The sequence below is a fragment of the Balaenoptera physalus genome (genome assembly GCF_965194825.1).
Source record: "Balaenoptera physalus genome assembly, chromosome: 3".
Lineage (NCBI taxonomy): Eukaryota > Metazoa > Chordata > Mammalia > Artiodactyla > Balaenopteridae > Balaenoptera > Balaenoptera physalus.
This window is the reverse complement of record NC_138890.1, coordinates 180,838-203,884: the sequence shown is the minus strand read 5'-3', so window position 1 is coordinate 203,884 and position 23,047 is coordinate 180,838. Positions and strand designations below refer to the sequence as shown.

Sequence of the window (23,047 nt, the reverse complement as noted above, 5' to 3'; positions counted from 1 at the left end):
TGTTGATGCTTTTAAAGAGCCAGCTTTTTTGGTGGGGGGGGGGCTTTGTTAATTCTTTCTACAGTTTTCTAGGTCACTGATTTTAAGATCTTCTTTTCTAATATAAGTTTTATGACCTTTGACACAGACTATGACTTTTTTTTTTTTTTTAACATCTTTATTGAAGTATAATTGCCTTACAATGGTGTGTTAGCTTCTGCTTTATAACAAAGTGAATCAGTTATACATATACAATATGTTCCCATTTCTCTTCCCTCTTGCATCTCCCTCCCTCCCACCCTCCCCATCCCATCCCTCTAGGTGGTCACAAAGCACCGAGCTGATCTCCCTGTGCTATGCGGCTGCTTCCCACTAGTTATCTATTTTACATTTGGTAGTGTATATATGTCCATGACACTCTCTTACCCTGTCACATCTCACCCCACCCCCTCCCCATATCCTCAAGTCCATTCTCTAGTAGGTCTGTCAGACTATGACTTTTTGATTAAAAAGTTAAAAAATTACAGAATGCATGAAAAGTACATTGTGGAATGAATTGTATGGTATGTGAATTGTAACTCAATACAACTGGTAACACATTGCAGTGCAAAAGGGGCTGACAACACAACAACAAACCAGGACGCCAGGAAGAGACAGGAATGGGAATTCTGTTCAGCCAGGTTTCCCCGAGCCCCACCTTGGAGACTGACAGTGTGGCAGCCTTCGGTGCAGTCAAGGAAATAAACTCTGCATTGGGATGGAGTAAATCCCTGTTGGCTTCTGGAAGGCAGGGGCCTGTCCTGGAGGACCACTGCCGCCTCCTTGCCGTCCTAGCTCCTGCCCGGGGCCTCGGCACAGCCCTTCCCTATCCTGAAATGATGTTCCCTCACCTTCTCACTGCAGTGACCTCTCATTCTGCCCCTGCACCACTGTCCCCGACTCCCTGCTCTGCTGTATGTTTGCAGAACATTTAACTTTCTAACATATGGTGTGCTCATTTATACATTTATTGCTTATTTCCTCTCTCCCCTCCCGAAAACATCAACTCCTCGTCTGCCTGTTCCCATCATGTCCCACCAACCCAAACAGAAACTAGTACACAGTAGGTGCCCAATAAGTCCTTCCTGGATGAAGGAAGGAGGGAAGGAAGCAGCTCCCAGAGTGGCGACCTTGGACCGTGCCTCAGTTTCACTAGCTGTAGAAATGGGGCCAGGCCGCCCATGACCTCACCTGTCCCTCCTGCCACCAGGCTGTGGGTGTCCTGTTTGCAGCTCCGGCTCCCCAGGGCCTGCTCTGGCCCGGGCTGCCCAGCTCAGCTGGCTCCCGGGGGACCAGCTCTGCTGACACCGGATTCTTTCCTGGACCATCCAGCTGCCCGGCCGACACTCGATCCTGGCCCCACTTCCAGGCCAGTGACCGCTGGCCAGCCTGCTCGGGCCAGGGCCCCAGACTCCCTGCCGACAGACAAGGGGCCGTCTGTGCCGTCTGGAGGGTGTGGTTGCCTGGGGCTCTGCGAACCCTGCAGAAGCCGCCAGGATCGGGGAAGGTGCCGGCACCTGTAGCCCAGAGCTGCGTGGCCAAGGAGCTGACACCAGGATCCCCGGACCGGCCCCTGCCCACCATGGGGACCCTCCCCTGTGACCCTGCTCCACGGCTGACCCCGGTGGCCCTGGGCCGGCGGGCCACCGAGTGCCAGATTCCGGAGACTGGTCTGAGGAGGTCCTGCGGGGTAGTCCCCTTGGAGAACGGTAGGTGGGCGAGGGGGCCGTGGTGGTGGGACCCTTCCCTGCTCCAATGCCCCCGCCCCGCTGGGGTGTCTGGAATGTGTGGGAGCCTGGCTGGAGGAGGGAGTCTCTAAGCCCCTGCGCTTCCCCAAACCTCAGTTTTCCTTCCCGCAGTATGGGTGTGAACGTGGCGTTCCTGTGGGCCCGTGAGTTGAGTGTCTTAAAGGCCAGGCACCTTTCCCGGCGCTGAGGGTACAGTGGTCAAGAGAGCAGCAGAGGTCCCGTGGGGGGACGGACACGAGGAGAAACAAGCAAGAAGCCTTTGCAGTGTATTCACTGGCGATAACTGTCTCAGAGAGAGCAGCAGAACCTGGGAGCCTGTGCAGCGGTCCGTGGGGGAGCTGAGCCTCCCTGACTCTGACACTGACCCTGGAATCTCGGCTCCGCCTCGGCCCTGCCGCAGTTTCTCCATCTGTAGCAAAGCCGCTGGAGTCAGATTCCGTGGCCTATGTAGCACTGACATTCTTGCAGAGGCCACCAAACGTTGTAACTGTGACAGTGTATCTCTGTGTCCAGGGGTCAGTTTCCCACCTGTGACAGTGTATCTCTGCGTCTGGGCCTCAGTTTCCCACCTGCGACAGTGTATCTCTGTGTCTGGGCCTCAGTTTCCCCACCTGTGATTGTGTATCTCTGAGTCTGGGCCTCAGTGGTGCCAGGGTGCCCCAGCCCTGCAGCCCCTCCCTCCTGTAACTCCTGTGACTCACAAAGCCCCTGCCACTCCCCCCACCACCCCCGGCAGCTCCTACTCCCGCACCCCTGCCGTGGAGACTGGCTGGGAGGCCAGGTGGAGGCTCAGGGGCTGGTCCCCTGTCTCCCCTCATCTCTCAGGGTGCATGGCCCCAGGCCGTGACCCTCAGGCTTTGGTCGCAGGCTCCGGGCCAGGCTTGTACGCCCTGCCGTCCACCGTCGGCTACATCAACCACGACTGCACCAGGGTGGCTGGTCCCGCCTACTCGCTCTTCCGGAGGCCCAGCGAGGGTAAGGCCGGTGTGGGAGAGGTGGGCCTCCAATCTCCCACCCAGAGTATGTCCTCACCCCCTTAGATCCAAGCTCTCATTCAGTCAGGCAGGAAGCCGGGACAGTGTGCAAAGTAACCCCCGCTGTGTGACCTCAGGGAAGCTGCTGTGCCTCTCTGGTCCCTTGTTTCCTTATGGAAGGGGAGTAATGTGTGGTTTTGCAGGGCATTTGCAAATTCCTTGCTGCTTGACTTGGGCAAGCTGTGTCTGTTTCCCCATCTGTAAACAATGACGGTACAGTCCTTACCGAGTTGCGGTCAGGATTAAATACACCTTGGATGTCTGGAGATGTTCATTAAGTGAGGATTGGATGCCTTCAAAGTGGCTACAGCAGTGCCTGGTCTCCAGTCAGAGCTCCGCAAAGAAGGGCTGTGGGTGTGAGTGCCGCCTCAGGTCCTTGGTCAGCGGGATGGGGGCTCCTGGGCCGTGATGTCCCACGGGGCGCGGGGAGGGTGGAAGGAGAATCCTTCGTGTTTGGACAGGAAATGTTGGCGAGACAGCAGGCTGTGGGGCTGGCCTGGTCCATGGGCAACCCCGCCTCTGTGATGTCCACTTTCCTCCTGGCCAGAAGGGGTGCAACAGGGTGTGAGTGAGCATTGGATGCAGTGATGGGGCGGACACGGGGCCCCAGCCACAGCCAGCGGCCCATTGTGTGGATGGTGTCACTGCTGTGTACCCGCAAGCCTGTGCCTTCATGGCGTTGCCCACACGCTCCTTCACCCACTTTCTAGAGCGCTCGGGGTCCCGAGTGGGCTGGGCTGGGGGCTGGAAGGGTCCTTGCTCTGTGGGGACTTTGCTTCGTGTGGACAGAGGCTTGTTGGGAGGTGCGGCGCCAGCAGCCTCTTCTCAGACTTCAGAATCAGCAACGATCCCAAACCAAAGTGAGAGAAAACTCAGGAAGCTGCGAGTGGCCCCAGAAGGCAAACGAGGGAATCAGCGCCACATCTGTCACTAGGAAGGATCAAGAACTGAGCCTATGGCCCAGAGCAACCAGGGTTGCCAGGTTCTAGTCCCAGTCACAGGACCCATCCTGGGACAGAGGGACAAATAGACTGGGGAGTCGGGGGTAGTGGTGGTTACTGTAGACTTTGCTGAGTGCCCAGGGAAGACTTCTTGGAGGTGGAGGCATGGGATCTGGGCTTTGTAGGATGAGTAGGAGTTTGGTGGAATCCCCTGGAGAAGAAGGGGACTCCAGGCAGAGTTTGCAGCATAGGCAAAGGCGGCGAGGTGGGAAATGCCATGAGTTGGACTGTGCTCATTTGTCATGAGCATGCTTCATGTGTGTGTACCGTGTCATGTGTGCACACATATGCATAGTACTTAAACCAGTTGATCCTTGTCAGACCTACTACACTTAGATGCATGTCATTTATCCTGGAGTGGGCTTATAGACAGTAACAATGGCAATCATAGTAACTGGCCCCAATTTTTTTTTTTTTTTGAACGCGTTGGGTCTTCGTTGCTGTGCGCGGGCTTTCTCTAGTTGCAGCGAGCGGGGGCTACTCTTCATTGCGGTGCGCGGGCTTCTCACTGCAGTGGCTCCTCTTGTTGCAGAGCACGTGCTCTAGGTGCACAGGCTTCAGTAGTTGTGGCACGAGGGCTCAGTAGTTGTGGCTCGCAGGCTCTAGAGCGCAGGCTGAGTAGTTGTGGCACATGGGCTTAGTTGCTCTGTGGCATGTGGGATCTTCCCAGACCAGGGACTGAATCCATGTCCCCTGCATTGGCAGGTGGATTCTTAACCACTGCACCACCAGGGAAGTCCCAATTTTTTTTTTTTAAATCGGTGCATGTTTTCCACTTTCTTTTTAAAAAAATCTATTTATTTATTTATTTATTAATTACTTATTTGGCTGTGCCAGATCTTAGTTGCAGCACTTGGGACCTCTGTTGTGGCATGCGGGATCCTTTAGTTGCGGCGTGCGGGATCTAGTTCCCTGACCAAGGATGGAACCCGGGCCCCCTGCATTGGGAGCGTGGAGTCTTAGCCACTGGACCACCACGGAAGTCCCGTGCCAATTATTAAGTGCCAGGCACTGGACCACCCCCTTCCGTGGATCATCTCAACGTCCATCTTCACATCCTGCTAGTGCGAAGAGGAGGCTGACCTGGGCGGAGAGCTTCCCCAGGACCTGGCTCTCAGAGCCCGACACAAGCCCCTCCCTCAGGCTGGCCACCTGCAGGCAAGCCCAGGCTCTGGAAGGGCTCTCCTCGGACCCTTACTCGGGCCTGGTTCTCTCACTCTGCACAGAATTCTAATGGTCCAGGAGCTGGTCCCCTAGCCCCTGGCAGAGGACAGCTCAGGGGTGGGGCACAGCAGACGGGACAGCTTTGACTGCAGGGACACAGACGGCCAGGACCCAGGGCCCCCAGGTCAGGGTAACCACGTCGGTGGGCTGAGTCCCTGCCCTCCAGGATGGGGCCAGGGGCCTCGGGGGTGGGAGTGCCTCAGGGTTCAGCAGGGCACCGAGTAGGCGGGGGGGCCATTGGCGGCGCCCTTAGGACCCTGGGCTCCTCTCCCCAGCATCTCCACAGGAGACCAGCCCCGGGCCGGTCTACTTCCTGGACCCGAAAGTCACCCGCTTTGGCCGCAGCTGCACCCCTGCCTACTCCATGCAGGGCCGGGGCAAGTCTCGGGGTGAGTATCTGACCTGTGCTGCCCTACCAGGACCCTGCCCCTTCAGGCTCTCAGCGAATCTCGTGCCTCCGTACTCTTCTCCCCTCCCACCCCCGAGTTCTTAGACCTTCAGTGTCTTTGGAATGACAAAATCCGGTGGACTCAGAAGAGGGGCCAGGGGCCCTGAGAGAACCTGAATGGGTGAAGTGGCCCAGGGTGATGTGATCCTGGGCACATGTGGTGCCACAAGGGCAGCTGGAGCTCATCCTCGGCATCAGGAGACAATAGGGTGCAGTGGGGACTGTGGCAAATGCAGCCATCCCCTTCGCAGGCTCCAGACAGCTCCCTCTCACCTAGAGCGCATCTCCCATCCAACCACCCTTTCATCTTTGACCTACCACACAGCTACTTGTCAATCCGTCCATTCATACATTTGCCCATCTATCTACTCACCAACCTACCCACCCATCCACCTATTCATCATCTAATCCACCCACCCATCCACACACCCACCCACCCACCCGCCCATCCATCCACATCCACTCATCCATCTACACACCCACCCACCCACCCACCCCTCCACGCACCCATCCATCCACGATCCACTCCTCCATCCACCCACCCACCCATCCACCCACGATCCACTCATCCATCCACCCACCCACCCATCCACCCACCCATCCACCCATCCATCCACGATCCACTCATCCATCTACACACCCACCCATCCACCCATCCACCCACCCACCCATCCACACACCCACCCATCCACCCATCCATCCATCCACGATCCACTCATCCATCCACCCACACACCCACCCACCCACCCACCCATCCACGATCCACTCATCCACCCACCCACCCATCCACCCATCCATGCATGATCCACTCATCCATCTACCCACCCACCCACCCACCCATCCACCCACCCATCCATCCACACACCCATCCATCCACAATCTGTCAATCCATCTACAACTCCCTGAATCCATCATCTACTCATTCACTCCTCATCCACCCACTCGCTACCCATCCTTCTACTCACCCATCCACTCCAACATGTACTAAGCCAATCAATTGCTGAGAGCTGAAGTAGATTTAACACGTCCTTGCTTTTTGTGAGACCCCAGCCTGGTGTGGTTAGATCCAGGTGAGGACCATCTCACCTCAGTGTGGCCATGTCTGGAGAGGCGGAGAGACCCACCCCAGGGGGATCTCAGGAAGGGCTGTGAGGGCTCTGCTTAGGAGGGTGTGGGGAAGGCAGCAGGGAGAAGGGGCCTTTGGCACTGTCTTGAAGGAGGAAAAGCAGCTCCTGGGAGGTGGGAATGGGGAATGGGAGGCATTCCTGGCAGAGGGCTGAGCTTGGGCAAAGGCCAGAGGCTTGAAAGAGAACAGAGGGAGGTTGGGCTCTGTGAGCTCCACGACGCATGTGGCGATGGGGAGCCACGCCAGGTCCTTGAGGAGGTGAGGACTCTGTCCATTGCCAACCTTCCTGCCCCATTCTTACAGATCTGGAGGTGACGCCCGGCCCTGGGGCCTACAGCCCAGAGAAGGTGGCCCCCATGCGCCAGCGGACCCCCCCAGCTTTCACCCTGGGCTCCCGCTTCCGCCTGCGGCCGCTGGACACCTCAGCCCCTGCCCCCAACACCTACACCCTGCCTTCCCTCTGGGGCTCCCAGATCTTCACTAAGCCCAGCAGCCCAAGCTACACGGCGGCAGGCCGCACGCCCCCCGCCCGACCCCCGCAGGACCCCACTGAGATACCGGGTCCAGGCCAGTATGATAGCCCGGACCCCAACGCCTACCGTCAGCGCCGGCCGGCCTTCACCATGCTGGGGCGGCCCCGAGCCCCACGCCCCCCGGATGAGACACCTGGCCCCGGCACCCACAGCCCCGAGCAGGTCACCATGACCAAGGCCAGGGCCCCGGCATTCACCATGGGCATCCGCCACTCCAAACGGGCCACCACCATGGCCGCGGACACCGCACCCTGATGCCCTCGGGGGACAGGACGCCTGGCCTGGGCTGAGCCTCAGTTTCCCATGCTGTGAAGTGGGGTGTGGGCAGGTGGTGGGCGTGCCTAGGAGAAGCCAGGGTGGGGGGAAGGTGCCTCCTTTCTTCCTGTTCTCTGAACTGTCTGAGGTCCTTCTAGGCCACCTGCTTTCTCCAGTCCCGGGGGCTGTGACCCCGTGGTCCCGACAGGGAGAGCCTCCTTCCAGCGTCCCAGTTTCTTCTCTCCGGGTCACACCAGGCCAGGCCAGGCCAGGCCAGGTGGAAAAAGGGACACTCTGGTCCTCTCGAGCTGCTGGCTGGAGGCACGGCTTCCTGTGTCCTAGAACTCAGCGTCTGCCCGCTAGGGCCTGGGTCCCCAGCACAGTTTGGGTTTCTGCCAAACTTGGGCTCATTCCTGCTACTCATGGAAGCACTGAATCAAGCCCCGAATCAGGCTGGAAACAGCCCTGCTCCCCCTCCCCACCCTCTAGCTGCTTGCCAATAAATCCCCGTGGCACCAGGAGCTGTCCACAACACACACGCGTTGTCTGTTCATGTCACAGGAGGGAAACCCAAACACTGCTCTCGAGATCCAGACCCCCAACTCTGCAGCCCCTGGGGATCTGGATGGGACCAGAGACGGGATCCAGGGGTAGAGGAAGCGAGAGGTGGGGCCTGGGCTTTGAGTGGGGGGGAGCTAGCCAGGTAGGCTTCTTGGAAGAAGGGACACTGAAGCTGGGCTTTGAAGGATGCATAGGAATTTGATGGAGTCTAACATTTGCCATCAGTAGGTTCCTACCGTGTTCCAGATATTGATAAGATCATCTCACAGTGACTCAGGAGGCAGGTCATGTTCACCAAGGGGAAACAGGGCTTCAGGGAGATTGGACACTTGTCTGAGGGCACTGAGAGTATGTGTCCTTCTGATGCCAGGATGTAAATCCTGCCCTTTGGGCTCTGTTCCTGCCGCTCTCTCCCAGGGACGGGAAGGAAACACGTGGATGGAGTCCTATAACTGAGCCCTCCATGGGATGACACATTATAAACCCCAGCCCAGAAAGACCCTAACCCAGGAGCTTGGGAGGGACAGACTGCACCTCGACTCCCTGGAGGAGAAGACCCGGAACGGGGTGGGGTGGGGCGGGCATAGTAGGCAGGACCCAGAGGGCTCCTGGGGTGGGGGTCAACTCTCTCCTGCTCTGTCCCTCTCCCCCCAGCCTGGGGTGCCAAACTTGAACACACACCCTTCACCCAACTAGGTGGACACGTACCAGGACGCCCTAAACACACACCTGGGCGGGAACCCAGACTCCCTCCTCTCTCTCCCTCTCCCCGTCCCCCACACCTGGACACACACACAGTCACATCCGCACACAATATACACACAACCCAACCCTCACACAGCCCACAAGTTTGTAGTCCACAACAGAGACACAGAGCGCACAGAGTCCAGGTGGCGGCTCCAGACCCCGCCAAACGTCCCCCCCCCCGCCCCCCCCCGCCCCCCGACCCATAGCCACGCTCTCCGCGCCCTCTCCTCGCGGACCGCAGCCTTACAATGGCTCCCTAGGCGAGAGGCTCGGGCCTCGGGCATCACAGCCCCCGGCCCAGCCCGCCGGCCAATCACGGCCGCGCGCGCCCCTCCCGCCAGCCCCCATCACCGCCTCCTCCCCGGCCCGCGGGAGGCGGCCGCGCGGTGATCTCACCGCTCTGATTTATCGATCCGGCCCCTAGCGGCCTCGCCCCTCCTTCCCTTCCATCCCCACCTGCCCCGGCCCCGGCCCCTCCCTTTGTTTCCCGGCAGCCGGCCCTGCCTGGGGCGGGGTTGGAGGGGGAGGGGAGGGGAGGGGATCTGCCAGCTCCGGGCAGGGAGGCTGGGTCCTGGGGTGACCGAGACAGTCCGCTCCCCGGTGCAGAGGCGGCAACCCTTGAGGCCTTGGCGGACGGACTAGCCGGCAGGCCTGGGAGGCTCAGGCCCTGGAGTTCAGTTGAGCTGATGCCGGACAGGGCCCCCCAGAAATGGAGGAGGAGCCCGTGACCCTCCGGCCCGCGCCCCTGGCTTACAGCCGGGGAAAGTGAGGCCCAGGGCAAGGCAGCGTAGGTCCCGAGTCTGCACTGCGTGTCCTCGAGCGCACACCCCTTCCCCTCTCGGAGCCTCAGGTCCCCTGTCAGGAAATAAAGCAGGGCCTGATTTTCAAGTACTTCCGGCAGGAACAGTGGGAACGGAGGGGCTGAACTTAGGGTCTGGGGCGCTCTCCTTCCTTGACCGCGCCTCCGCCCCTCTCCATACCTGTTTCCCCACGGCGAAAAGGGAAGAAAGGAGGTGATTTATAAGTCTCTCCCGCTTCTGTGCTTCTAGGAACTCGGGCGACGGGTGGGGGGCGAAGTGAGGGGTCGCTGCCCCGGCCCTGGGTTCGAAACTTCGCTCCCTCCCTGGCTGCCGGACCCGAGTCAGCGCTCGTGCCCTCGGCGGGCCTCAGTTTCCCCAGCCTCCCCGCCGGGCGCCGGGGCGCCGAGGGCCAGGGGTCCCAGGGGCGCAGCCCCCCGCGGCTGCGCGCTGGGCCGGACGGATGACATCACCGGGCCGGGGGCGGGGAGCGAGCGGGAGGGAGCGGGAGGGCCTCCTCCGCGCCAGGCTCAGCGCCCGGTCGGGCTCGGTCGGGCGGCCGCGGCCATGACGCAGGGTCCGGGCGGGCGGGCGGCCCCCGCGCCCCCCGCACCCCCGGAGCCTGAGGCGCCCACCACCTTCTGCGCGCTGCTGCCGCGCATGCCGCAGTGGAAGTTCGCGGCCCCAGCCGGCTTCCTGGGCCGGGGCCCGGCGGCGGCGCGGGCGGCGGGGGGCGCGGGGGCGGCGGGGGAGGCCGAGTCCGAGTCCGAGCCGGCCGCCTCGGCCGGCGTCCCGGCGCTGGCGGCGGCGGTCCTGGGCGCCTGCGAGCCGCGCTGCGCTGCGCCCTGCCCCCTGCCTGCGCTCAGCCGCTGCCGGGCCGCCGGGGCGCGGGGGTCGCGGGGCGCGCGGGGGGCGGCCGGGCCGCCGGACGCCGCCGCCGACGAGTGGATCCGCAAAGGCAGCTTCATCCACAAGCCGGCGCACGGCTGGCTACACCCGGACGCCAGGGTCCTGGGGCCCGGGGTCTCCTACATCGTTCGGGTGAGTGGGCCGGCGCGACCCTGAGATCCCATCCTCCCCGGAGCCCCAGCCTGGGCACAGGGGCTCCCATCCCCCACTTCTTTCTCTTGGACACTCTGGACCCCGAGAGCCAGGTCGCTTTCCGTCCCTCCTTCTCTCCCCATCACCCTAGACCCCCATCGCCGCCCGCGCTCAGCGGGCCGCCCCGACCCGGGAGGCGCTGGGGTCCAGGTTCCCACGGCGTCACGTGGGGAGGGGCGGGGAGAGGGCGGCTGGTGGGAGGGGGGCACGCATGCGCGGGTTAAGCGGAGCCCCCCGTTCCGTCGGCCAGAGTCTGGGGGGGGATGACGCGGGTGGGGGCGTCCTGCTACCCAGACCCCCCACTGAAACCTCCTTCCCAGACAACAGAATCAGAGACCTTGGCCTGAGGTGGGGCGCAGAAGGGCCGGGCCCCGCTAGGCCCCAGGATTCGCGATGTGAGACTCCGGGAACTTGGAAGGTGCCGTAAGGGAACGGGTCTTTATTTGTCCTGGTTTTATTATGAACCTTTCGGACGTACAGAAACGTGGGCCGAAGGCCGGCCCGTACTTGCACCCACGCCTGTGAACGTTGCACGCTCCCCGCTCAGCCTGTCTTCCCCTGTGTGTAGTTTTTGATGAACCATCAGGAGGCAAGCGTCCCGGAGGGAAAGACGCTCCGTGAAATGCTTCCGCACGGACCCCCGGCCCACCAGGCCCCTGCCCATCCACAGTTCATTGTCATATCCAGGGTCCGGCAGTATTCACAGCGCCTCAGTCTGGTTTTTGGGGCCAGGATCCTGGAGGTCTGTGTCTTTGCAGTTGGTTGTTTTGTCTTTGGTTCTTTTACAACCCCTTCCCCCTCGCCCCCCCCCCCCACCCCGTACTGCGTTGAATAGTATCTCCCCCAGATTCATGACCTTCGGAACCTGTGAATATGGTTTTTATTTGGAAATAGAGTCTTTGTCGACATAATCAAGTTAAGATGAGATCACACTGGATTAGGGCGGCCCTATTGCGTAAGAAGAGGGAGATTTGGACACAAACGCGCCGGGAGGGCCCACGTGACAATAGGGAGAGAAATGGAGCGATGCGTCCACAAGCCAAGGGACACTGAGGGTGGCCGCTCAGCACCACCAGACACTGGAAGAGGCGGGAAGGGCCCTGCCCTGAGCCCCTCGCCCCCAGGGAGCAGGGCCCTGTCACACCTTGATTCCCAACTTCCAGCCTCCAGAACTGTAGGGTCAGGGTTAGATTTCTGTTGTTTTAAGCCCCCGGTTTGTGGTGCTTTGTTGTGGCGGCCCCCAGTGGCCTTGACTTCCGTCCATGTGTGGTCCAGGCAGGGTCCACTGCATCCCGGAAGCCTGTTAGACATGCCGGGCCTCAGGCTGCCCCAAACTCTGGGTCTGTCTGTTCTCTCCTGGCGTCTTCTGACTTGGCTGTGGCCCCTTCTTTTGCTGAATCTCAGCTTCACTGGATTCAAGCCTGATTTTGTAGTGAGATGTTTTGTGGGTGATGCCTTGGGCTTCACACCACATCCCCTCAGGGGCGAGCTGTGTCTGCCCACCGGCCATGGCCACGGGGATTAGGAGTGTTCAGAATTCAGATACTCGCGTTGTTGAGGTGCAGGCTGTTGGATTATTCCAATGATCTTGACGTTTTCATCGATGCAGCAAATATTTAATGCATGCCTCGCCCTGCCAGGTGCTGATGGTATGGTAGGAAATGGGAAAGATCTGATCCCTGCTATTACGGGGCTCAGATTTCTAGAGGGAGAGGTTGACAGTAAATAAATAAGAGACAAACAGGGAAATGGCAGACACTGGTAGATGCTGTGCAGAAATTACAATCAAGTGATGTCAGAGCAAGAGACTGGTGGCTGCTTTTAGCCGGGCTGGTGGGAGAGGCGCCTCTCAGGAGATGACATTTAAGCTGAGACCTGAAGCCACGGCGGCCCCAGACGTGAAACGATTGGGGAGAGAGAGTCCGAGGCAGGGGCTCAGCGGGCACATTCGGGGAGCCGCCGGAGACCCACGTGGTGGGGCTGATGGAGGGAGAGAAGAGCAGGAATAAGATTTGGGGGCTGTGGGGAGAAGCTTGGCTTTGGATGGTTCTAGGCAGGGTCGCAGGGCAGCGTTGGAGCTGAAAGGATCGTTCCTGTGGAAACGGGCTGGAGGTGGGGCTGGAAGGGCAGCAGAGACACCTAGGAGGAGGCTGGGGAGCAGTCGGGTGAGCAGAGTTGCGATGGACCAGGGCAGCGTGGGGGCGGGGAGAAAGGGGCCACAGCATCCGTGTTGGAGACAAGCCGGCAGGAGTCGCTGGCTGATGGGTGTGGTGCCCTGACTCTGGCTGCCTGGAGAGGCGCGGCCCCCCCCCCCCGGGGCCTGAACCAGCCTCAGTGCCCTGCTCTTCCCCTGGGAGCCGCTTGTCTCCCTGCACCCGCATCCACCAGGTGTCCTGAGAGCCACGGAGTCCCCTCCCGGTTCACAGAGAAGTGTGAAGTCAAGGCAGGAGCAGCCGTATCCCAAATTATGCAGGGACGGGCAGGTCCGACCCTGGGTCCTCAGGAGGGGATGTGCTGTTCCCACGTATGTAAGGTGGGGAAACTGAGGCACAGAGAGGTAGGGCGGTTACATGGTGAGAATCCAGGACCAGACCCAGAGCTGAGGCTCCTTTCAGAGCCTGAACTCGCTGCCACCTGGCAACTACCAGGGTGGTTGGCAGACTAACGGCCCCAAAATCGTCCCCGTCCTGGTCCCGGGCCCCGAGGATGTGTCACCTCACAAGGCAGAGAGGACTTTGCAGGAGGGATTAAGTTAAGAACCCCGAGATGGGGAGGACCCTCGATTCCCCGGGGGGCCCAGCGTCATCCCAGGGTCCTTATAAGAGGGAGGCGGGAGGGTCAGAGGCAGAGAGAGACGGGAGATGCTGTGCTGCTGGCTGTGAGGATGCAGGAGGGGCCGCGAGCCAGGGATGCGGTGCCTCCAGAAGCTGGAAAAGGCGGGAACCGCTGCTCCCCTGGAGCCTCCGGAAGGACCGGCCCTGCCCACGCCTGGATTTAGCCCCGTGAGACTCCTGTGGACTCCTGACCTCTAGAACTGTAAGGGAATACATTTATGTTAAATTTGTGCTAATTTGTTACAGCAGCAAGAGGAAACTAATACAGCAGCTGACTCACCTACCTGATGTCACAGAACCCTCACAAAACCCTGTAATGGTCCCTGTTTTGAGACAAGAAAAGGGAGACTCAGCGAGCAGTGATGCAATCAGGGCACCTGGGTTTCTAGACACTAGTGTGGAGCCTCCAACCCTGAGATTTCCTACCCGGTTTCTAGGGGAGGAAACGGAGGCACAGCCACGTCAAGGAGCCCGGCAAGGGTGGTAGCAGCTGCGGTGCCTTTAGCGGCATCGCTGCAGTCCTGACTCAGAGCAGTTTAGACCCACGAGGACATTGATCATCTCACGTGAGAAGCAGCCCCGGGCGGGTGGCGGCTCTGGGGTTGGTTAATTTCACAGCTTGGTGACCTTGTCATGGATTCATGTTTTTTTCATCTGTGTTGGGGTGAATAGTGTCCCCAACATGATTTGGAAATAGGGTCTTTGCAGATGTCATTAGGTAAGAAGAGGTCCTCCTGCATTAGGGTGGCCCTGGACCTAGTGACTGGTGGCCTTGAGAGAAAGCCCTCTGAAGACACGCGTGCAGACGCTGGCCATGCAGCTCGAGGCCAGGGAGGCCGGAGGGTGGCTACAGCGGAGGTCGGAAGGTGCGGGAAGGAGCCTCCCCTGGAGGCTCCGGGAGGACCCGGCCCTGCGACACCTGGGTGAGAGGTGTCTGGCCTCCAGGACTGGGAGACAAGAAACTTCTGCTGTTTTGAGACGCCCAGCTTGTGGGGCTTTGTCACAGCCATCCCCAGAAACGCATGCAGCACCCTTGCCATGCCTTCCCTTTCTCAGATCAGTTCCTCTGTCCCCTCACCCTCCAGAAAAGAGCCCCCTTCCTGCCAGGTCCTTCTGTGAATAAGGATGCCTTTTCCAGAAAGCCCCAGACTGTGTCCTGTGACGTTCCCTAAACTGCCCGTGGGATTAGCCTAGACCAGTGCTGCCCAGAGGATGTCTCTGCGACGTGGAATGTTCCAGATCCTTGTTGTCCCATTGGTAGCCACGTGTGGCCACGAGCACTCGAATGGGGCTGGTGCAGCTGAAGAACTCAACTTTAATTTTGCTTCATTTTAAGCTAAGTTCAAGTGGTCGTCTGGCACTCCGTCTCCCTGTTGGACGGCTCTGGTCTAGATGGATACTTGCGCCGTCTGTGGATCCATCCCGTTTCCTTCCATCGGGGCTGTTTCCACGCCGGGCACTTCTCCTTTTGTTACCGAGTCCAAGCTTGTACTGCTCTATGCAGGACAGGCCAATAAATCGAGAGCCGAGTCGTTGGGACGAGGAATAGCGACTTGATCTGGAGAAGACAGTGGACTTGCGTCGCAAAGAGCCATCTTCCCTGAGAGAGCAGTGCAGGATTCTTTCATACTGAAAGGGGCGGGACTAAAGCCAAGCACTTCCTAGTTCCCATCAGCCTCCGGAGGGCAGGTGTTAATTTCTTCTTCCTGCAGGAGGCAGGATTCCCGGCGATGGGCCACTGTGTTTAATTTAAGCTTTTAGGCAACATCCCCGCAGTGATTAGTTTGTAATAGAATACAAGGTTTCTTCCCTATTACACTTTTACGAAAATTCTACTAACAAGCCCTTTCTGCTTTTCGAGGTGCCCTCACTGTGCGCTCTCTCGAGTTTCTCACGAGGAAGGCTTTGAATGGGGCACAGAGAGACCGAGAGCTGCCCCAGGGGCCCAGGCCTGGCTGTCTCCACCACCCAGTCTTTCCTGAAGGCTGGTCTCATAGGTGGTGGTGTGTGGGGAACCTTGGGAGGTTAGCTGGGCTCAGGTGTTTTTAGCTGCAAATGCAGCTGATTCCTTGAAGGCAAGGGATAGGATGGCTGTAGGGTGGATTAATTCAATAACTTGACCATATCCCTGAAGCCCCAGGTCTTTCCATCTTTTCCACTGCTGTCTTCAGCATGCCAGTTTAGCTGTCCTCATGGTCACAAAAGAGCGGCCACAGCACCAGGTATCGCATGCAGATCCAACCATATCCACTGGAAGAAAAGGCCATCCCTTTCGTTCTTCTCCCCACACCTCACTGGCCGGAGATGTCAAACTCCATTCATGGCAGGGGAGGTGGGCCACCAAATTGGCTTGAACCAGTGCTGAGGAGAGTGTGGTGCCCAGACATCGGGGAACTTGTTATAAATGCACATTCTTGGGCTCCACCCCAGACCTGCTGAGTCAGAAACTCTGGGGTGGGCCTGGTGAACAATGTTTTACAAGCCTGCCGGCTGATTCCAACACCCACTCATGTTTGAGAACCACCAGCTTAAGCCAACTGCTTGCAATGCTGTTGAATTAACCACTGCTCATTTATAACTAGTGTTTTGTAACCTCCACCCTGAAATGAACATCATATGTATAACACCTACCTGCACATTTATTTCCCCCACCAAATCAATATGAGGTAATAAAACAGCAATAAAAAGGAGAAACACAGAGGCAGCAATTCACAATAACGTAGAATATGTTTCAGTGTGTAAACACGTAAGCTTCTCTAGGCGCCCAGCGACAGAGGCAGAAGCCACCGTTCACACAACAGCTACAAACAGCTCTAGGGTTACTCTGGCAGCTCCAGTACCACCACTAGAGTTGCTGCAGGCCATGTGATTTTCAAAATAGCAGACAACTCTTGGTAAAGCCTGAACGACACTAAATGAAGCCTTCTGTCAATATACAAGATAGTTTCATTTAATTCGATGCGTATTAAAACCATACCAAAATGTTAAGCATAGAATTACTATGTGATCCAGAAAGTCTACTTCTTGGTATACACCCGAAAGAGCAGGAGGTTTATAAGTACATGACTGGCTATATGGGTGAGGTTGAGTGAGTGTGTGTGTGTGTGTGTGTGTGCATCTAGGGAGGAGATAAGTATTTTTCTCTTATGGGAATTGAGCAGGAACTCAGATATTTGCACACCCATGTTCATAGCAACACTATTCACAACAGCCAAAAGCCAGAAACAATCCAAGTGTCCATTGATGGATGAATGAATAAAACGTGATCCAGCCACACAGTGGAATATCACTCAGCCTTAAAAAGGAAGGAGGTTCTGACACCTGCTACACCATGGATGAAACTTGAGGACGTGATGCTCAGTGAGAGAAGCCAAACACAGGACAGATACTGTGTGATTCCACGCACAGGGGGTCCCTGGGGGAGTCACATCCACAGAGACAGGAAGTAGATGGTGGGGGCCAGGGGCTGGGGGAGGGGGTGGGGAGTCAGCGTTTCATGGGGACAGAGTTTCAGTTTGGGAAGATGAGAAAGTTCTGGAGATGATGGTGGGGATGGTTGCCAAACAGTGTGAAGGTACTGAATGCCACTGAATTGTGCACTTACAGATGGTTAAAATGTTAAATTTAATGTTACGTGTATTTTGCCACAGTAGAAAAGAAAACAAGCCAAAAGTGCCCTAGATGCTTTGAGTTCTGTGTAAAATGGTGTTAGGTTGGAGTCGTGGTGAATGTTAAGGGCTTTTCACAAACGCGAACGCCCAGGAAGATGCTCTGAAGTCCTTGGGGACCCAGGACCAGCGTCAGTGCAGGGCTCCCCAGATTTTGGAGGAGTGCACCCCACGATTTTGCAGGCTGCCCCTGAGTTTGTGTCGGCCCTCAGCTGGGCTCACGGTGCTCGCGACGGGCTCACCTTGTGCGTTTTTGGCAGGGAGCATGGAGGCCAGCTCTGCCACCCTCTGTGCGTCTGGTCAGGAGGCAGGGGCGCCCGTGCATCCCGACGCGGCTGCTGGAAACTTTGATCGCTTGATGTACAGGGGAGAGTGGCGTCCCCCCAGATTCATGTCTGCCGGGCCTCAGAATGTGACTTCATTTGGAAATAGGGTCTTTGCTGGTGCAATCAGGTTAAGGTGAGGTCCTCCTAGAGCAGGATGGGCCGTAGATCTAGGGTGACTGATGTCCTTCTCAGAAGAGGGAAATCTGGACACAGACACACAGGGAGAGGCCGCGTGCCCACAGAGGAAGGGGCCGGAGGGGTGTGTCTGCAAGCCCAGGCCTGCCGGCCACCGCCAGTAGCTGGAAGAGGCAGGAAGGGCCTCCCTTGGGCCTCCAGCTGGGGCGCAGCCCTGCCTCACCTGGATGCTGGGCGTCAGACCCCCAGGACTGGGAGACACGGAGTCTCTGTTGTTCGAGGCCGCCCCCCAGGAGACTAACGCACTCAGTTAAGGTGACGTTTCTCCCTGGTAAAGGCCCCATTTGTTTCCGTTTTAATCAATACATATCTGTGGGGATGTACTTGTTTTTGGTCAGACCTTTAAAAGGGAAGGGTAACATAGGTGTGTTCAAGCGTGCACGGCAGTCCGCTGCCGCCCGGGGCCCCCTCGCTGGCCCCCCCCCCGAGTCCCCACCATCCGGGCCCCTCCGCCCGGAGCCCCGTGTGTCTGTTCCCCAGCTGCATCTGGGGAGGGGACTGTGACACTCTGCAAGCAGCCTGGTGCCCAATAAACGTTCACTAACTCGGCTTAGCGACAATGGACAATTCTGCCCTGATGGACACTTTTCATTTCGATAGTTATATGTTTGTTTTAATGGTTATTAGGAAACAATGCTAGGCATCAAACCCAGGTTTTATGGTAGCCATATGCAGTTTCCTCTTTTCTTCATGCACATTTTTTCTTTCTTTTTTTTTGTTTTTGGTCGCACCATGCGGCTTGTGGGATTTTAGTTCCCCCGACCTGGGGTTGAACCCGGGCCCTCGGCCATGAGAGCTCGGAGTCCTAACCACTGGAACGCCAGGGAATTCCCACTCATGCACATTTTCTTTTCTTTTTCTGTTTTTTGCTTTCTCCTCTTGGTTTTTGCACATTTTTTAAAAATTGAGATGTAATTCAGTGTCATAAAACTTACTCATTTAAGCTGTACAATTTAGTGGTTCTTAGTGCACTTGCAGATTTGTGAAACGCTCATTATGATCTAGTTCCAGAATATTCTCATGACCCCAGAGGAAGCCCCATCCTCACGAACAGTCACTCTCCACCCCCTCCCTGTCCCCTGACAACCAGGAACCCACTCCCTGTGTCTGTGGATTGGCCTGTTCTGGACATTTCCCATCAATGGAATCACACACTGTGTGTCCTTCTGTGTCTGGCTTCTCTCACTGAGCGTGGTGTTCTCAGGGTCCATCCACGTGGTAGCGAGTGGCGGGGCTTCTCTCCTTTTCATGGCCAAGTAATGTTCCAGTGTGTGGATGGATGACATTTTGTTTATCCATTCACCAGTTTATGGACTTTGGGGTTGTTTCCAACAGTTGCCTTCAGAAATAAACTCAGTTATGTTTATAAATGGAGTTTATTTATTTATTTATTTATTTTATTTTTTGGAGTTTATTTAAAATGAAAACACTAAGTAGTAATGGTACAGGGCCTACGGCACCGTGAGGGGTGGAGCGTCCTGCGGGGAGTGTGGTGAGCTGGGCGCTCGTCCTGTGTCTGCCCTGGTGTGCTGTGTGAACTTGCCTGGGTCCCTTTCCTGCTCTGGGCCTCAGTTTCCCCACTTGTAACTCAGTTTTCCCCTTACATCCTAGGGCGAGCTCTGGGTTGCCTCTGTTTCTGCGTTGGCAAAGGGGAAGGTGGGCTGCAAATCCACCGTTTGGGGTCCCCTCCCGGCCTTCTCTGTCGGTCTCCCCGGGGCAGCTGTAACAAATGACCACAAACTCGACAGTTAAAACTACAGAAATGTATTCTCTCCTGGTTCTGGAGGCCAGAAGTCCAAAATCAAGGTGTTGGCAGGCTGGTTCCTCCTGAGGCTCTGAAGGAGAGTCTGTCTCCAAGCTTCTGGGGCCGCAGCCCTGCCTCCAGCTCCACATGCCTTCTCCCTGCGTGCCTGTCTCTCAGCCCCCCTCTGCCTTTCTCCTGTGAGGACGTGTGGCAGTGGATTTAGGGCCAATCCTAAATCCAGGACCATCTGACCTTGACATCCTTAACCTGGTTGTATCTGCAGAGGTTCCCTTCCACTAAGGTCCCTCTCACAGGCTGTGAGGCTGGGCATGTGCACAGACCCTCCGCGGGCTGCCACCCACACACCACAGCTGGCCTTCGGAGACTTTGGGATCCTAGGTCAGAAGTCATGCTCCCTGGCAGGCCCAAGGCTGAATTTGACCTCTGCCTTTTTTTTTTTTTTTTTTTCTGTCTTCTATTTAAAAATAAAAATTCCTTGTCATCGTTTACATATTGGGGCGTTTCAGGCAAAAGCCCTGGATTCCAGGTGGTCTGGCGACACTGGGCCCCTCTGGCCCCTGAGCGTGTAGTTTGCTGCAGTCCTCACCACTTCCTGCAGGGCCGGGGACACTCCAGAGCCCAGGCTGTGGGTTCAGATCCTATTTCTGCCGCCTACGACCTGTGACTGCTAACAGGTTACAGAGCCCTCGGGGCTGTTTCCCGAGGGGTAATGTTGCCGCCGTAGTGCGGGCTTTGGGTGGAGCGGGTTGACAGGTCATGTGCGCAGCACACTTGGAACAGGGCCCGACATGCGACAAGTGGCTTATCCGTGTCATCGCTGCCTGGCACTCGCTTCAGCCACCTGCTTACCTTCCCTGCCTTCGTAGCGTGTTCTCCACCCTCCGGGAAGGGGACCCGTGTTGCATCTCCTCTCCCGTGCAGCTGAGTCGTGCCCCCACTTCACCCAGGGAGGGGCTGGGGGCCCTGGGAGGATTTCAGTCACACGACCAGAATGAGCTGTACACTAGTTAGGGTGAATTAGACCCCTCACGCCCTGGGGCCCTGCAGCACTGACACCCCACGCAGACGCATGCTCTGTTAGAGGGAGGGTACCTGCTGAGCAGGCAGCACTCACCAAAGCTGTCCACTCAGTGTGAGAGTCTACTTTGGGGGCAGGGGCCACAGCTAATTCTCTTCGAGGTTCTACATGTCTAACGCATGCCTGGCACATAGTCCCTGCGGACCTGTCTGTCTGTCCGTCCCTCCAGCTACCTGTCCATCCATCACCCATCCATCATCCATCATCCTTCCATCATCTGTCATCCATCCATCCATCTATCCATCCATCCATCCTCCATCCATCATTCATCTATCCTCCATCCATCCATCATCCATCATCCATCCATCATTCATCATCCATCATCCATCATCCATCCATCCATCCATCCATCATCCATCATCCATTCATCATCCATCCTCCATCCATCCATCATCCATCATCCATTCATAATCCATCATCCATCATCCATCATTCATCCATCCTCCATCCATCATTCATCATCCATCATCCATCATCAATCCATCCATCCATCATCCATCATCCATTCATCATCCATCAATCATTCATCATCCATCATCCATCATTCATCCATCCATCATCCATCATTCATCCATCCTCCATCCATCCATCGTCCATCATCCATCCATCATTCATCATCCATCATCCATCATCAATCCATCCATCCGTCCATCATCCATCCACACATCGTCTATCATCCATCCAATGAAGGTGAGACACATCAGTTCACCTCCCTGCTTAAAGCTGTCCCACGGCCCCCCAAGTTGCTCACAATGAAACCCAACCCCTCATCACAGCTCCAGGGTCCCACATCCTCTCATCTCTCATTGCTCCTTGGTTCTCTGCTCCAGCCACACTGGAGTGAGTCTTTGGTCTCTCCAAGCTTGTTCCCACTTCTGGCCTGTACTTGCTGTTCCCTTTGCCTGGATCTTCACTTGGCTTGCTCTCTCTCTTCCCCTGGTCACTGTCTAGGTAACTTCTGCTGTGTTAACAAACCATCGCACAACCTAGTGCATGAAAACAACAAACACTTTTTATTTCCTGTGGTGCTGTGGGTCGGCTGGGGCTGAATGGTCTCCTCCTTCACATGGCGACTGGCTCCATGTCAGCTGGGGAGATGGGGGTGGGCCATGTGTCTCGTCGTCAGGCAGGCTACCCCGGCAGGGTCGCAGGGTCCCAAGAGCAGCAGGGGAGCAAGCTCCGGTGACGGGGGCCTGTGCCTGTCCGTGTGCTGCTGGCATCATGGCCAACCCAGGGCCTGGATGGGGGAGGGGAGGAGCTGGTGGCCACTTTTACAGTCAGCCAACGGCATCTGTAGAAGCAGCTGCTGTGTCCTGCTAGAGCTTGTCACCCACACACGTGCATGCGCGCGTGCACACACACACACACACTGTCCACACGTGCTGTGTACCCGTGTGCTCCTCCTTGGCCCCCTTGTCCACACAAAAGGCACTGTGCCTTCTAGTTGGCGCCTTGCTCTTTTTACAACTGCAGACTCTTCCATTCCCAGTACCGCGATTTGTTTAGGTTTAGCAAAGATACAGGCTGCCCAGTTAAATTTAAAGTTCCCATGAACACGAACAATTGTCAGCATAAACATGTTTTGTACATTATTTGGGACATACTTACGCTAAGAAAATATTAATCGTTTATGGGAAATTCCAACCTAACTGGCGTCCTGGGTTGGACCTCACAACCCTAGACGTGTCGAGTTTTGGGGTGTCTGCAATTTCTTGCTTATTCCTTCAGTGCTGCAAGCCCCGCAGGAAGGGAGGGGCAGGCGGCGGGGGGCAGGGCTGCAGAGCAGGGCCGGGTGTCCGGTCGAGCGCGGGGGGGCAGGGCACCCTGGGGCCAGCATAGGAAGGCATACTCCGCACCGGGCTGTGGTGGCAGTAAATACCCACACACCTGCCCCAGCGCCACTCCTGCGGGGGCGGAGGCCGGAGCCCTTGGGGGAAGGTGGAGTATGGCTCCCAACAGCCACCTGTGCACACATAGGGAGCCCGCAGACTGGTGTGTCTGTGGGATAAAGTCATCAAAATGGAGTTTCAAGGTCAAAGCATGTGTGCGTGTATCATTTTTTAAAAGCTGAGGGGACTTCCCCGTGGCACAGTGGCTACAACTCCACGCTCCCAGTGTGGGGGGCCTGGGTTCGATCCCTGGTCAGGGAACTAGATCCCGCATGCATGCTGCAACTAAAGACCCCGCATTCCAAAACTAAAGATCCTGCATGCTGCAATGAAGATCCTGCATGCCGCAACTAAAGAAAAAAAGATCCCACATGCTGCAACTAAAAGATCCTGTGTGCCGCGACTAAGACCCGGAGCAGCCAAATAAGTAAGTAAATAAATAAATATTTTAAAAAATTGAAGTAAAATTCACATAACTAAGTTAACCATTAACCATTATTTATTTACTTTCTTTCTTTATTTCTTTTCTTTTTTTTTTGACTGCGTCAGGTCTTAGTTGCGGCACATGGGATCTTTCGTTTTGGCGCCCGGGCTTCTCTCTAGTTGTGGCCTGTGGGGTTTTTTTCTTTCTGTAGTTGTGGCTCGCGGGCTCCAGGGCGCGTGGGCTCTGTAGTTTGTAGCACGCGGGCTCTCTCGTTG

At 57.1% G+C, this 23,047-nt stretch overlaps 2 protein-coding genes across 8 annotated transcripts in view; both read left to right on the top strand.

Annotated features, from left to right (window-relative positions):
• The first annotated feature begins 472 nt into the window (after positions 1-472).
• Positions 473-7,908, top strand: CIMAP1D (CIMAP1 family member D). 3 transcript variants are annotated; one of them, XM_082455065.1, is made up of 4 exons: positions 473-1,727; positions 2,634-2,741; positions 5,301-5,414; positions 6,903-7,908. In XM_082455065.1, exons 1-4 carry the CDS (start codon positions 1,601-1,603, stop codon positions 7,385-7,387), a joined length of 834 nt encoding a protein of 277 aa, XP_082311191.1. In that variant the 5' UTR covers positions 473-1,600; the 3' UTR covers positions 7,388-7,908. The 3 variants fall into 3 exon arrangements, with proteins under 3 accessions (XP_082311191.1, XP_082311190.1, XP_082311192.1); XM_082455064.1 differs by having other exon boundaries at positions 2,592-2,741; XM_082455066.1 differs by lacking the exon at positions 2,634-2,741.
• Positions 7,909-10,017: 2,109 nt separating this feature from the next.
• SHC2 (SHC adaptor protein 2) overlaps positions 10,018-23,047 on the top strand; it is a 29,478-nt gene continuing 16,448 nt past the window's right edge. The window contains exon 1 of one of the 5 annotated variants that reach the window (XR_014262198.1): positions 10,018-10,533. Coding sequence is in view for 4 of the 5 variants with exons in the window: in XM_082456770.1 (XP_082312896.1) it covers positions 10,060-10,533 (474 nt within the window). In the remaining variant the exon portion in view is untranslated. Of the gene's footprint in view, positions 10,534-10,789; positions 11,012-23,047 lie in introns of those variants that run through there. The other 4 variants (XM_082456770.1, XM_082456772.1, XM_082456771.1 and 1 more) reach the window with 4 other exon arrangements.

Bases quoted from the DNA above. Each gene is read 5' to 3' on its own strand.
- CIMAP1D (XM_082455064.1), top strand. From the start codon at position 1,601: ATGGGGACCCTCCCCTGTGACCCTGCTCCACGGCTGACCCCGGTGGCC. The intron at 1,728-2,591 runs GTAGGTGGGCGA...CTCATCTCTCAG, and splicing joins GGTAGTCCCCTTGGAGAACG to GGTGCATGGCCCCAGGCCGT. The intron at 5,415-6,902 runs GTGAGTATCTGA...CCATTCTTACAG, and splicing joins GGGCCGGGGCAAGTCTCGGG to ATCTGGAGGTGACGCCCGGC.